Raw genomic sequence first — 14405 nt, 5'->3', positions numbered from 1 at the left:
CCATAAGGACAATGGGGAACTCCAGACTAGCGTATACAGAAAGACCAGATACTGAATTACTCCAGCAACCACCCCAACACCCGTAAATGGAACTGCATCAGGACATTATTCAAATGGGCCACAACAAGCTGCAGAAAGCCAGAATTGCGCAAAGCAGAACAGGAGCACTTATATGGAGTTTTTAAAAGGAATGGATACCCAAAAAGCACAATCCGTCACTACCTCCGTGACAGACCACAACAAGCAGACACAACATGGCCAGACACATTAGGCACTCTACCTCATCAGAGACATATCTGAGATGACCACAAGACTACTCAGACCCGTGGGTATCAGGGTAGCCCACAAACCAACAATCACCCTGTGACAGCAACTGACAAATGTAAAGGATCCCATATCCACAACCAATAAAACTAACGTAATATACAAAATATCATGCAAGGATTGTGAGAAACATTACATAGGCCAAACTAGAAGAAAACTGACAATAAGGATATACGAACACCAACTAGCCACTAAGACAGACGACCAATTCTCATTGGTCTCAATACACACAGACAAAGAAGGACACGAATTCGACTGGGACAACACATCCATAATAGCACAAGTCAAACAGAGACATGCCAGGCATTCCAACCAGAACTCCATCAACAAGCACATTGAACGGGACCCACTATACAAACCACTGAAAACAGAACTGGAAGTGATGCCAACCACCCCAGTAAACAGAGGCATATAAATAACAAGCGGGACAGAACACCAATACTTCACCGGAGGCAGGGTGACGAAACGTCTGCAATCAAACACACCGGCTCGGTGAGCAGGTCTACAACCTCATCCATAAACCAAGCTACAAATCTGCTCAAAAACTTTTGTATCGGAGACTACATATGATTAGTTCTCTAAGTGTTAATCTTTGTGAATGGAAAGAACATATACATGTACAGAGATAGTAGGAATGTACAGCACTTGTTTCAACTGAAGGAAATTGGCAACAGTCATTCTCTGATTGGTTTTGCAGAACAATGCAATGACAAGAGCCAGAGTCAATCTGCCTGGATTAAACAAAGTTTGGCAGTTAACTGTTAGTCATCATTAAGTGGTACACTCCCTGGCAATGCCGCTACTAATTTGAGTCCAACTGCCAATCAATCAGCACACTGTCTCATAGTAAATGTTTACTTCCCCTTGGTATTTCTTGTGAATTGTTCTGAAGAACACAAGACCAAAAGGCTTCAAAAAATGTGTCTTTTATCAGCAACTCTCAAGTTCTGTATTAACAGATGGTTATTAACAAAGAAAAGAAAATAACTGCATTAGAAATAGTTCAGCCAAGATTGACTCCATGGATTCCTTTGATTGGAGGTATTGTTATATGAGAGAATAGTTGGAGTTAAAAGAATACGAGGTAATTTTATAGAAACATTTAAGATTCTGAGTGGACTTGACAGGGTGAATGCTGAGAGGATGTACCGCCTTATTAGAGAGACTAGAATCTGGAGACAAAATTTAAGAATAAAAGATGTTAGAGATGATGAAAAATATTTTCTTGGAAGGTTATTTTTCTGTGGAATTCATTTCACCAGAGACAACACATAATGTGGGGTCATTGAATCACAGAACAGAATAGAATCCCTACTGTGCAGAAAGATGTCATTTGGCTCATCGAGTTGGCACTGACCCTCCAGAGAGCAATCCATCCAGGCCCACTCCTCCACCTTATCCCGGTAACACCATATTTATCATGGTTAATTCACCTAGCTTGCATATCCCTAGACACTACAGGGAAATTTAGTATGGCCAATCCACCTAACCTACAAATATTTGGACTGTGGGAGGAAACAGGAGAACCGGCAGAAACCCATGCAGACACAGAGGTACAGGAAAGTGGGAGCTGAAGCTGCATTCAGATCAGCTATAAACTTTCCAAATGGCAGAGCAAGTTCGATAGGCCAAATGGTCAACCTTTTCTTAAAAATCGTATCTTCATTGGCTACGAAGAAGCTGCTAAGTAAGAATGGTAACAAAAACAAGCCAGGGAACTATAGGACAGTGACCCCAACATTGGTGGTAGACAAGTTATTGGAAAGGATACTGAGGGACAGGATAAACCAACATTTGGATAGTCAAGGTCTGATTAGGGACAGCCAGTATAGATCTGTGCATGGGAAGTCATGTCATGCAAATCTTTTGTAGTTTTTTGAAGAGGTAACCAAGAAGATAGATGTGGGTTGGGCAGTGGATGTTGTCAATATGGACTTTAGTAAAGCCTTTGATTATGTCCCGCATGGTAGATTAGTCATGAAGATTAGGTTGCATGGGTTCCAGGGACAGCTAACTAATTGGATTCAAAATTGGCACGATGGTCGGAAGGAGAGGGTGATGGTTGCAGGTTGTTTCTCGGACTGGAGGCCTGTGACTAGTGGTGTGCCACAGGGGTCAGTGCTGGGACATTTGTTATTTACATAAATGATCTGGATGTGAATGTACAAGTATGATCAGTAAGTTTGCAGATGATACAAAATTAGGAGTTTTTGTTGATTAGGAAGATTATCAAAAATTACAGAGGGATCTTGATCAGATAGGGAAGTGGGCTGAAGATTGGAAAATACAATTCAATACAGATAAGTGTGAGGTTTTTCACTTTGGAAAGTCAAACCAAGGGAGGACTTATACAGTAAATGGTAAAGTCCCGAGGAGTGTTGTGGATCAGAGGAATCTAGGAGTTCAAGTACGTAGTTCGTTGAAAGCAGTGTCACAGGTGGACAGGGTAGTGAAGAAGGCATTTAGCATGCTGGCCTTCATCGGTCAAGGCATTAGGATAGGAGTTGGGACATCATGTTACAGTTGTATAAGTCATTGGTGAGGCTGCACTTGGAGTATTGTGTACAGTTTTGGTCACCCTCTTACAGGAAAGACATAGTTGGCCAGGTCAGCACTTTATTCCTTGGAACGTAGGAGAATGAGGGGTGACCTTATTGAGGTGCATAAAATCACGAGGGGCATAGATAGGATGAATGCATATACCTTTTTTTGCCTCAGGGAAGGGGAAATGAAAAATAAAGGGCATAGGTTTAAGGTGAGAGGGGAAAGATTTAAGAAGGACCTGAGGGGTTACTTACTCATGTAGAGAGTGGTGTCTATATGGAATGGACCGCCAGAGAAAGTGGTTGAGGAGCAGGTATAATAGCAATGGGGTGGCACGGTGGCTCAGTGGTTAGCACTGCTGCCTCACAGCGCCAGGGACCCAGGTTCAATTCCACCGGGTGACTGTCTGTGTGGAGTTTGCACATTCTCCCCGTGTCTGCATGGGTTTCCTCTGGGTGTTCCGGTTTCCTCCCACAGTCCAAAGATGTGCAGGCTAGGTGGACTGGCTGTGCTAAATTGCCCATAGTGTTCAGGGATGTGTAGATTAGGTGGGTTACAGGTCTGAGTAGGTTGCTCTGAGGTTTGGTGTGGACTTGTTGGGCCAAAGGGCCTGTTTCCATACTGTAGGGATTCTATGATTCTATGAACATTTAAACTACATTTGGATAGGTACATGGATGGGAAGGGTTTAAAGGCACATGGACCAACTGCAGGCAATTGGAACTAGCTGAGTGGGCCCCACGGTCAGCATGGACCAGTTTGGGCCAAAGGGCCTGTCTCAATACTGTATTACTCTATAATGGCAGAATTTGTTTGATTGTGGTAGATTTGAGTTCGATAGAGGTCTGTTTTCAGTGGTTTGTTTAAATAATTTATTTTTGTTTGCCGCTCAGTTATGTCAAGATTAACTATTGTTTCTGCTTCAGTGTTCCTATGATATCTGGAAATAAAGCGGTGGTCAGAGTGCACTTGAGTGAATGCAGGTTCAACTCTGTAAGGTTTCCTGATACATGTGAACCTCAGTCCTCCCGATCTCTAATTTCCTCCATCCCTTTAAGATCAGGTCTCTCCTCCAATTCTTCATTCTTGCACATCTCTAGACTTGCTTACGATGCCTTGGCCGCAACCTCTAAATTCCCTCCCTAAACCTCACTAGCAGTTTGCTTCACTCTTCTTTTGCAAGATGTTGTGGAGATGTGTTAAATCTACTTGTGGCTAATCATTTATCGTAATAACTCCTCTATGCTGGGATATTTGCTATATTAACTGCACTTAATAAAGACACTGAAATGGTTTTATGTGATCCAGTTGCGCTAAAAAGCTTACAGATTAATTATTAGCATTGAATAGAATATCCTTGTAATAAACTAAGAGAAAACAGACAGTGTAAAAGTTCCCTAAATTCTAATTTTGTCAATCTTTGCATCTCCTACAATTGAAATTGCCCTTAAAGCTCTGCACTCTTCAAAATTATTAATACTGCAAAAATGCAATGATGCATTGAAATTCCTGACACAAAAATGATGTCTGAAAGCAGGTGATACCTGTTGTGCTCGAAGAGATTCTAGCTCTCGTTCCAGCCGAGTACGTAGCCTCCGTTCCATCTGTTCCCGCTTTTCACAGGCTGCTTGCAGCTGTGTCAAGGCCTGTTGCAGCCGTTCTACCCTTTCCACATACACTTGTTTCTTCCTCAACTGTCAACAGAAAATAAACATCAACATCATGGTGATGCTCGAAACAAACTTGCTTTTCAGGCCCAGAACATGTTGAAACTCTGGAAAAGTATACCATATATAACACACAACCTGATTTTGTTTCCTTCATATTCAAGCTATGGCACTTGCTGTTAGGGTGTTCTGATATCAAGCTAAGAGCACAAATGCTAAATACTGGATGCAGAATCCTGTGGAAACAATGGACATTTTAGCCTCTAACTGGAGAATTAGCTAAAAACCCCTGGTTGCCTTCTCTGTTGGCAGGGGAGATTCCTTGATCAAGTTGTAAGTCATCAGAGCTACTGACATCATTACTGGTTGGAGATAGAGATCGTGATTGGATGTTGGAGGGCTGTTGGTTAAGTTGACCTGCTATTGGTGGATCTTTATGCTGGCTTCAGCCTAATGCCAATTCAGGGAAAAGGCAACCTAGAGCTATGACCTCAGCAACCACACACACCCAGGTCAGGGAGTTTGGAATACAGTCAGGGTGACTGTGAAGAAGGTGGAGGAAGGATTGCCAGTTGAGCAGGCATTCTTCATGAAGACAGTCCTCTTGGATTGTTGTGGGTTCCAAGCAGCAGATATTTTCTGGCTGCAGAATTTTCCCAGTGGTCACATCCTTTGATATGACCTTCAGGAGTGTGAAGCAATGTGAATGTCTCCTGAACATTTTCAAGGAGAAAAGGGGTAAGAATCCCTTCTCTGTGTTGTCTGCGGCACCATTGTTCCTTCTCCCTGCACAAAGGAGCCAGGTTATGACAATCCATTGTACAACACCCACGTCCTGGTAGCAGATGTCCTGACCTTCCCAAGAAGGTACATGCAGCTAGAAGGAGGCAGCGCTGATGTAGAGACCCCCTTCGGCATCTGGACCAGCTAGCAGTAGATCAAAGTGACCCTGAAGGTGGATGCCAGTGGGAACATCCCCCAGCTTTGCAATTGGAGGGAGCCAAGGTTACATGATGTACACGGGGCAGCTTAGAGTGTGCTGAACCTACAGGAGGGCAGGGCACAAGGCAGCGGACTGCAAAGGTGACCCTCTGCATGAACTGCAAACAGGAACGACACCAAACTATGGACTGCAAGGAGTCCAAGAGCTGCAATCTGTGTGGGGAAGCAAGCCACCTATACAAGGTCTATCCAAAACAGTGGGGGTGGGGGAGAGTGGTGCCACTTCCGCTCAGATGGCCGGAAGTAGCAATGTGAGCCATGGACCCCCAAAGATCAGTAAGGTGCCACCTCCCAGTAAGAAAACTGATACAATGGGCACTCAGAAAGAAGAACAGCTGGAGTGAAACAAAAGGTAGCCAGCGTGGAGGCATAGCAACTAACCCAACATCTACCTGAATAGATAGAGTCAATGGAGAAGAAGGAAACCAATGACACAGGGGAATGGATAATGGTGAGAAACAACCAGTAAAGAAAATCAAGTCAGGTCCCCAAAGCCCCGCAGCAAAATGGAAAGAGGCAGCTGCATAATGGCTACAACAATAGCTCCTCTAATTACGACGATGTGCAGAGGGATGGACATCAACAAAATAAAGAGACAGAGCTCCACTGGGGAAAAGGAGAGGAGTACCCCCCAACCCAGAAATGCCAGACTCCCCGAGAGGCCAGATGAAATCTAAATTCCAGCTGATGAGAACCAGGGGACACTCATCACAACACAGCTTCAGGCAACTGGGAGCTGTGTCACTCTGACAGTCACTCTATCAGACTCGAAACTGGACCCTGCTGGCTTTGCTCTCATCCCGACGACACCAGAGATGGGCAATTCTTCCAGGGATGAACATGACAGCTAGCTCAGTGCAGAGACTGTCCAACAGTTTGTCCACACCACAGGGATGCAGGGAGACCCCAATGACAAGACCGTGAGTGAAGGGACATTGGGTGATTCTATAAACTTTTAAAATTGGGTATTAAATCGCAAGAATTAATGTGCTCAGTGTTAATTCTACCACATGATGTGTTTCCACATTAGCTTACCTGGTCAATGTCAAAGCAGACCCCCTGTTTCTGCCAGAGCATAGGATACCACATCTCAGCAGCTACAGGAGATGATCAAGCTTATGGGCCCATGGGCCTTCGATTTGCTCAGGGAGAAACAATAGCCGTTCCTCCAGCCTGCGTTCTGCTGTGAGGAGGCAACTTCACCATCATCGACGTTAAGGAGGTGGTGGGCCTGTGCCTCTTCATGGCAGATGTTACACACAGAAATGCTCCCCTGAGACTAAATCATGTGTATGGCCCAGTGGTACAGAGTGAGCCATTGGCGACGTCAGGCTGATCATTCTGGCTGGTGACTTCAACTGCACCATTGTTATAGATGGACAATTCAGAGGGGCTGACAGCGAACTGGACTCTATGTCCAGATTCCTGATGGAAATAGTTAAAGTCGCCAAGCTGCACATCTTCAGCACCCCTGCAGATGAAGCACAGCACAGATACACTTGGTCTCAGCCAGACAGGTCTATCCGCTCAAGGTTTGATTTCTTCTTTGCATCCCGCACTTTTTTGGTCAGATCCACTGATGCAAGCCAGTGTTCTTCTCTGACCACTCCCTCCTGCTGGCCGACTGTCACATAGAAGATGACCGACAGGCTGACAAGGGAACGTGGAAGCTGACCGTTAAATTGTTGACCTCAGAAAACATTGAAGAGCTCAAAAGGGATTACACAGATTGGAGAACTGTGAAGCTCCTCTTCTAATCTCCATCAGACTGGTGGGAAACAGTCAAGGGGAACATCAAGAGGTTCTTTATCCTCAAAGGTGTTCAGATTATGAGAAAGAGGCTGGGAAAACTGTCCAAATTCCAGGAAACCATGCAGAACCTACTCCAGCTGCAAATGATGGGGGTCGATGTCATGCAGGAGGTGACGAGCCAGCAAGGCTTGCTCTTTGCCTTAGAGGCCTCCAAGATAATCTTCTGGTCCAGGGTCCTAACTGTGCATCAGCATGAGACGTGCTGGAATTCCTTCTTCCAGAGGTGCACAAGGAGAGCTCTGCGCTCTGCAGCCTGAAGGAAGAAGATGGCTCGGTAACGTCATCTCAGTCTGACATCCTGCGGATCAGCAAATCCTTTTATGCCATACTGTATGACACAAAGCCTACAGACACCGTGGCCTCCCAGTCATTCCTGTCCTCTAACACAGAAGTCTTAGACGACAGCACGTGGAAGGGACTAGACCAGTCATTATCTTTGGATGAGCTGACCAAGACCCTCAAGTCCTCAGAAAAGAATAAAACTCCTGGAAGAGACGGCTTACCAGCCGAATTCTATTCAGCTCTGTGGGACTTGATTGGCCAGGATTTGCTGGAGGTGTACCACAGTGTGCTCTGGCAGGTACCATGACTGAATCCAAGTGGAAAGGTATCATCACACTCATCTACAAGCAGAAGGGGGACAGGAGGGAAATTAGAAATTGGTGGCCAATATCATTGCTGAATGCAGACTATAAAATCCTCTCTAAGGTCATTGTCAACTGAGTTATGTCTGCTCTGTGATCAGAGATTCACCCTGACCAAACCTGTGCTGTACCGGGTAGGATGATCTCTTGAGAGCCTTGCACTCCTTAGGGATACGATTGTCTACGTGCTGGACAGGGCGGTGGACACCTGCCTCATCAGCATGGACCAGGAGAAGGCCTTCGACAGGATATTGCACATGCAAATGCTGTCCAAAATGGGCTTTGGGGAGGGAGTCTGCAATTGGATCTGACTGCTGTACACCAACATTGTTAGCACAGTCTCAATCAATGAGTGGGAATTAGAAAGCTTCCCGATCAGATTTGGAGTCAGGTAGGGCTGTGCACTCTCTCCTGCCTTGTTTATGTGTTGTATAGAGCCCTTTGCTGATTCCATCAGGAAGGATGCAAGCCTGAGAGGAGTGACTATTCCAGGCAGCAGAGGCCAGCAGGTTAAAGCCTCCCTGTACATGGATGACGTCGTTGTTTTCTGCTCAGATCCGCTATCAATGCACAGACTCATGAGCATTTGCGACCAGTTCAAACTGGCCTCCGGAGCTAAGGTAAATCGATGCAAGAGCTTGGCCATGTTCTTTGGGAACTGGGCCGACCGATCCTTCATTCCCTTGCACAAAATCTTGGGAGGAGTACATCACCAAAGTGAGGCAGAAGCTGGTCCTTTGGGAGCACTGCTCCCTCTCCATTGCAGGTAAAAATCTGGTCATCCAGTGTGAGGCACTCTCTCTGTTGTTGTACATAGCACAAGTCTAGCCCGTCCTGCAAAACTGTGTTGTTTCAATCACCCAAGCCATCTTCTATTTCATCTAGAAGCCTAAGATAGATCGGGTCTACAAGGACTCCATATACAAAATTCTGGATAAAGGGGGGAGAATGTACCTAGTGTTGCCCTCATCCTGATGGCCACCTTTGTGTGCAGCTGCATCAAGCTCTGTGTCGACCCTCCGTACGTAAACACCAAGTCTCACTACGTACTGAAGTTCTACCTGTCCCCGGTGTTGCGAAGGATCGGACTGGCCTCGCTGTTGCGGAACGCTCCAAGTAGCTGAACCATTCCGTATCACTTGTCCTTCATAGAAAACTTGCAAAGAAAAACACCTTTGACCACAAGTCCAACAGAATTGGTCAGCACATAGCGTCCTTGAGACCCTGAGGGAAAAGGAGAGGGTGAATCCTGTTGCATGATTCCCTGAGCAAACTGTCAAAGTCATTTGGCAGAATGCCTAATTACCAGAACTTTCAAACAAGAACCAAGACATCGCTTGGCTGGTGGTGAGAAGGGCACTACCTGTGAGATCCATTATGTACGCCTGATCAGCCTGTGCTCTCACGCTGCCCTCGAAGTGGTTGCGGTGGGGTTTAGACTGTCACACACCTCCTTCTGGAATGTGCCTTTAAAAAGGTAGTCTGGAGGAAGATGAAATGGTTTGTCAAGATTCATCCCGAGCAGCTCCGTGACATGGTCTGTTCCCCAGGATGCACACTGAGACAAGCGTCAACTATGTCTGGAGGACCATCAATTCAATGAAAGATGCTCTTTGATCTGTCTGAACTTTGTTGGTCTTCCAGAACAAGGAGCTGACCCCGACCGAGTGTTGCAGACTGGCACATTCCAAGGTCCAGGACTACATGCTGAGGGATGCACTAAAGCTTGGGGCAGCTGCTGCCAAGGCACAGTGGGTAAAGACCACTGTCTGAGATCTTTCTGCTGAAGGTAAATGGGGGTCTGTTTAGTTATTGCACCCTCTTAGCATGTCAAATATAATGTAAGTATTAGTATTGTATGTGTAAGAGCGGTTTCTTGTTGTGTGGATAGTCGAACTCTAATGTTTTGTGTTTACTTGATATGCAACTGTGCAGAACCGAACTGCTTTTGCGTAATGTACATAAGCAAGGGTTTGTTTAAATAAGTATATTTTTGAAATAAAGAAAAATCTGGGAGTGGACTTCACTGTCAGTGTGAGTGTGAAGGGTACCGTGGCAGAACCTGCCACTAAGGAACGGTTATCCCCAAATATTACATCACTGTAGTGTTTCCATCCCTCCTTCCTCCTCTAACCAAAAAAAAGGGAGAGGGAAGGTTCAGAGGAGACAGAATATTGTGACAGGAAGATCGGCGATGATAGTTCCAGCTTGTAAAGGAGCACAAGCCTAAACTATGTTTCTGGAAACTGTTGTTGGTGAGTTTTAAGAAATTGTTTTCAGAGCAGAGAGCATCAGAAGCTTCAACTTAGTATTAGAAGTATTTAACATTGTAAGGATTAATTAATTTAAAGGGGTAAGACATGGCAGGAGAGCACCAAATCGTAGTCTGCTCCTTTTGCTCAATGTGGGAAGCCGGGCACATTTCCAGTGCCCGGGACCTGCATGGGTGCAAGAAGTGTCTCCAGCTGCAGCTCCTGGAAGCCCAAGTTTCAGAGTTGGAGCAGCATCTGGGGACACTGTGGAGTATTCGTGAGGCAGAGTGTGTCGTGGATAGCACATATAAATAGGTGGTCACATCACAGATTCAGACTCAACAAGCAGGAAGGGAATGGGTGACCACCAGGCAGATCAGGAGGGCTAAGCAGGCAATGCAGGAAATTCCTGTGGTTATTCCCCTTCAAAACAGATATACTGTTGAGGGTAATGGCCTCTCGGGATAACAGCAGCAGCCAAATTCATGACACCATGGTTGGCTCTGCTGTAGAGGGAGGGAGTGACAGGCATAGAAATGCTACGGTTATAGGGGAATCAATTGTAAGGGGAATAGATAGGCATACTGTGGCAGCAAACAAGAGTCCAGGATGGTGTGTTGCCTCCCTGGTGCTAGGGTCCTGGATGTCTCGGAGCGGCTGCTGGACATTCTGGAGGGGGACGGTAAACAGCCAGTGGTCATAGTACACATGGGTACTAATGACATAGATTAAAAAAAGGGATGAGGTCCTAAAAGCAGAATATAGAGAACTAGGAAGAAAGTTGAAATGTAGAACTTCAAAGGGTAGTTATCTCAGGATTACTACCAGTGCCACGAGCTAGTCGGAGTAGAAACAACAGGATATATAGGATGAACAGATGGCTGAAAAGATGGTGTGGTGGGCGAGGGTTTCAGATTCATGGGGCATTGGAACTGGACAGGGGGAGGTGGGACCTGTACAAACCGACAGGATATGCCTGGGGAGGACCAGGACTGATGTCCTTGGGGGGGTTACTTGGTAGAGTGGTTTGGGAAGGGTTAAACTAGTGTGGCAGGGAGATGGGAACCAGAGGAATAGGGTAGTAGATGCAGAAATTAAGGGAGAGGTAGAAACCCAGGCAAACATGATAAAAACAAAAACAGGCAGGGAAACACCGCTGAAAAGAGCAGGGAGGTGGTCTGAAATGCATGTGTTTCAATAGGCAAGGTAGATGAACTTCAAGCTTTGGTCAGTACTTGGAACTGTGACTGGCAGCTAAATGTCCCAGGTGTTAGATGTTTCAGGTGTGGTATAAAGGCAGATAAAAGGGGTGGGTGAGTTGCATTACTGGTGGAAGAGTATCTCAGAGCTGTACTGAGGGAGGATACATCACAGGACTTGTGCAGTGAGGCAATTATGTGCAGAATCAGGAATAGGAAAGGTGAACTCACAATGCTGGAGGTATACTACAGGCATCCCAATAGCCACTGGGAGATAGAGGAAAGAATATATAGACAGATTTTGGAAAGATATAAAAACAGCAAAGTTGTTGTGGTGGGCGATTTTAACTTCCCCTGTATTGACTGGGACTCACTATGTGCTAGGTGCTTGGATAGGGCAGAATTTGTAAGGACCACTCAGGAGGGATTCTTGACAAAGTATGTAAACAGTCCAACCAGGGAAGGAGTTATGCTGGACCTGGTTTTGGGAAATGAGCCTGGCCAGGTGAGTGAAGTTTCAGTGGGGGAGCATTTCGGGAGTACTGACCACAATACCATGAATTTTAAGATACTTAGGGATAGGGATAACAGCAGTCCTTGGGTGAAGGCAAACTGCAACAATATTAGGCAGGAACTGGAGCAGTTTGATTGGAGGTGGCTGTATGAGGGTAAAGCGACATTGGACATCTGGGAGTATTTCAAACTGCAGTTGATAAGAGTTCAGGAGTGGCACATTCCTATGGGAATGAAGCATAGGTAAGGCAAGTTACGTGAACCTTGGATGACCAGGGACGTTATGATCTCAGTCAGAAAAAAAAGGAAGCATATGTAAAGTCTGTGAGGATGAGAACTGATGAAGCCCTTGAAGTATATAAGTAGAAAAGAACTTAAACAAGGAATTGAAGGGCTAAAAGTCATGAAAAGTCATGAGCGAACAGAATTAAAGGAGAATCCCAAGGCTTTTTATGCATACATGAAAAGGGTTGGCCCACTCAAGGGCAAAGGAGGGAATCTGTGTGGAACCAGAAGAGATGGGGGAGCTCCTAAACGAACATTTTATGTCGGTATTCACTAAAGAGAAGGAATTGGTGGAGGATGATTTCAGGGAAGGGAGTTTCTAAACCAAGTTGCTTTCAAAAAGGAACAGATGTTGTCTGTCTTAAAAAGTATTAATGTAGATAAGTCCCCTGGTCCTGATGGGATATATCCTAGAATATTGCCTGGAGAATAGCCAATGTTGTCCCATTGCTTATAAAGGGTAGCAGGGATATCCTGGAAATTACAGACCTGTGAGTCTCACGTTGTTGGTAGGGAAATTATTGGAAAAGATTCTCAGGGACGAGATTTATATGCTTTTAGAAGCAAATGGACTTATTAGCAATAGACAGCATGCTTTTGTGCAGGGACAGTCGTGCCTCACTAACGATCAAGTTTTTTGAGAAGGTGATGAAGACGATTGGTGAGGGGAAAGTGTTTGATGTTGTCTATATGGACTTCAGTAAAGCCTTTGACAACATCCCTCATGGCAGACTGGTACAAAAGGTGAAGTCATATGGTGTCAGTGGTGAGCTGGCAAGATGGATACAGAACTGATTTAGTCATAGTAGACAGAGGGTAGCAGTGGAAGGGCATTTTTCAGAATAGAGGGTTGTGACTAGTGATGTTCCACAGGGATCAATGCTTGGACCTCTGCTGTTCGTGGTCTGAATAAATGATTTGGAGGAAAACGTAGCTGGTCTAATTAGTTAATTTACAGATGATACAAAGATTAGTGGAGTTGCGGATAGTAACTAGGATAGGGTTGTCAGAGGACATAGCAGGATATAAATAAGTTGGAGGCATAGGCAGAAAAATAGCAGATGGACTTTAATCCACACAAATGTGAGGTGATGCATTTTCGAAGTTCATGTACAGGTGGAAATTATACAGTGGATGGCAGAACCCTTAGGAGTATTGATATGCAGAGGGATCTGGGTGCGCAGGTCCACAGATCACTGAAGGTGGCAGCGTATGTAGATAAGGTAGTAAAAAAGGCTTAGGGCATGCTTGCCTCCATTGGAAGGGACATTGAGTGTAAGGATAGACAAGTTATACTGCAGCTTAATGGAACTCTAGCACTTGGAATATTGCATACAGTTCTGGTCTCCACACTACCTGAAGGATGTGGATGCTTTTGAGAGGGTACGGAAAAGGTTTACTAGGATGTTGGCTGGTACGGGCATTTTAGCTATGAAGAAAGGTTGGCTTGACAGGGTTTGTTTTCATTGGCATGCAGGAAGTTCAGGGGCAACGTAATAGAAGTCTATAAGATTGTAATTGGCATGGATAGAGTGGAAAGTATGAGGCTTATTCCCAGGTGGAGGGCTCAATTACTAGGAGACACAGGTTCAAGGTGTGATTAGAGAAGTTTAAAAGAGATGTTTGAGGTAGGTTTTTCACACAAAGGGCGGTGAGTGCCTGGAATACATTGCCAGAGGAGGTGGTGGGAGCAGACACAATAACAACATTCAAGAAGCACTTGGACAAATGCATGAATAGGATGGGAATAGAGGGATACAGATCCTGTAAGTGAAGATTGTTTTAGTATGGAAGGGCAAAACGTGGCGGTGCGGGCTTGGAGGACTGAAGGGCCTGTTCCTGTGCTGTGTTGTTCTTTGTTCTTCATATTCTATGAGGCCCACCTGGCTGACCTCATTACAAACACTGCACCCTTCCCCTTCTGCGTCCAAGGACTTAGTCCAGTGCTTTTTTTTTGTAGCTTCTCCTGGGGCATTGTAGCACCGAGTCAGGTTCCTCTAACTCTGTCTCTGAAAAGGGTGATGTGAAATGCACACTGACTCGCCACTTGCACCTGGACCATCTCGGAAGAAGTTCCTTCTCCTCTTCAGGTGGCAAAATCTGCCGTGTCTATCTCAGATTCCGAGGTATCTTCAATGTTTGATGGAAAGGGAGAACCCATGG

General features: G+C 45.4%; 1 protein-coding gene across 2 annotated transcripts in view; it reads right to left on the bottom strand.

The window, feature by feature from the left end:
* Window positions 1-14405, bottom strand: part of amotl1 (angiomotin like 1) — a 149954-nt gene that overhangs the window by 17432 nt on the left and 118117 nt on the right. For both annotated transcript variants that reach the window (XM_048598275.1, XM_048598274.1), the window contains one exon: window positions 4413-4562. In XM_048598275.1, the coding sequence (XP_048454232.1) occupies window positions 4413-4562 (150 nt within the window). The remainder of the gene's footprint in view (window positions 1-4412; window positions 4563-14405) is intronic.

The sequence above is a fragment of the Rhincodon typus genome, chromosome 6 (assembly GCF_021869965.1).
Source record: "Rhincodon typus isolate 14 chromosome 6, sRhiTyp1.1, whole genome shotgun sequence".
Lineage (NCBI taxonomy): Eukaryota > Metazoa > Chordata > Chondrichthyes > Orectolobiformes > Rhincodontidae > Rhincodon > Rhincodon typus.
Note: the sequence above shows the minus strand (reverse complement) of the source record. Positions and strands in the feature narration are given on the sequence as shown.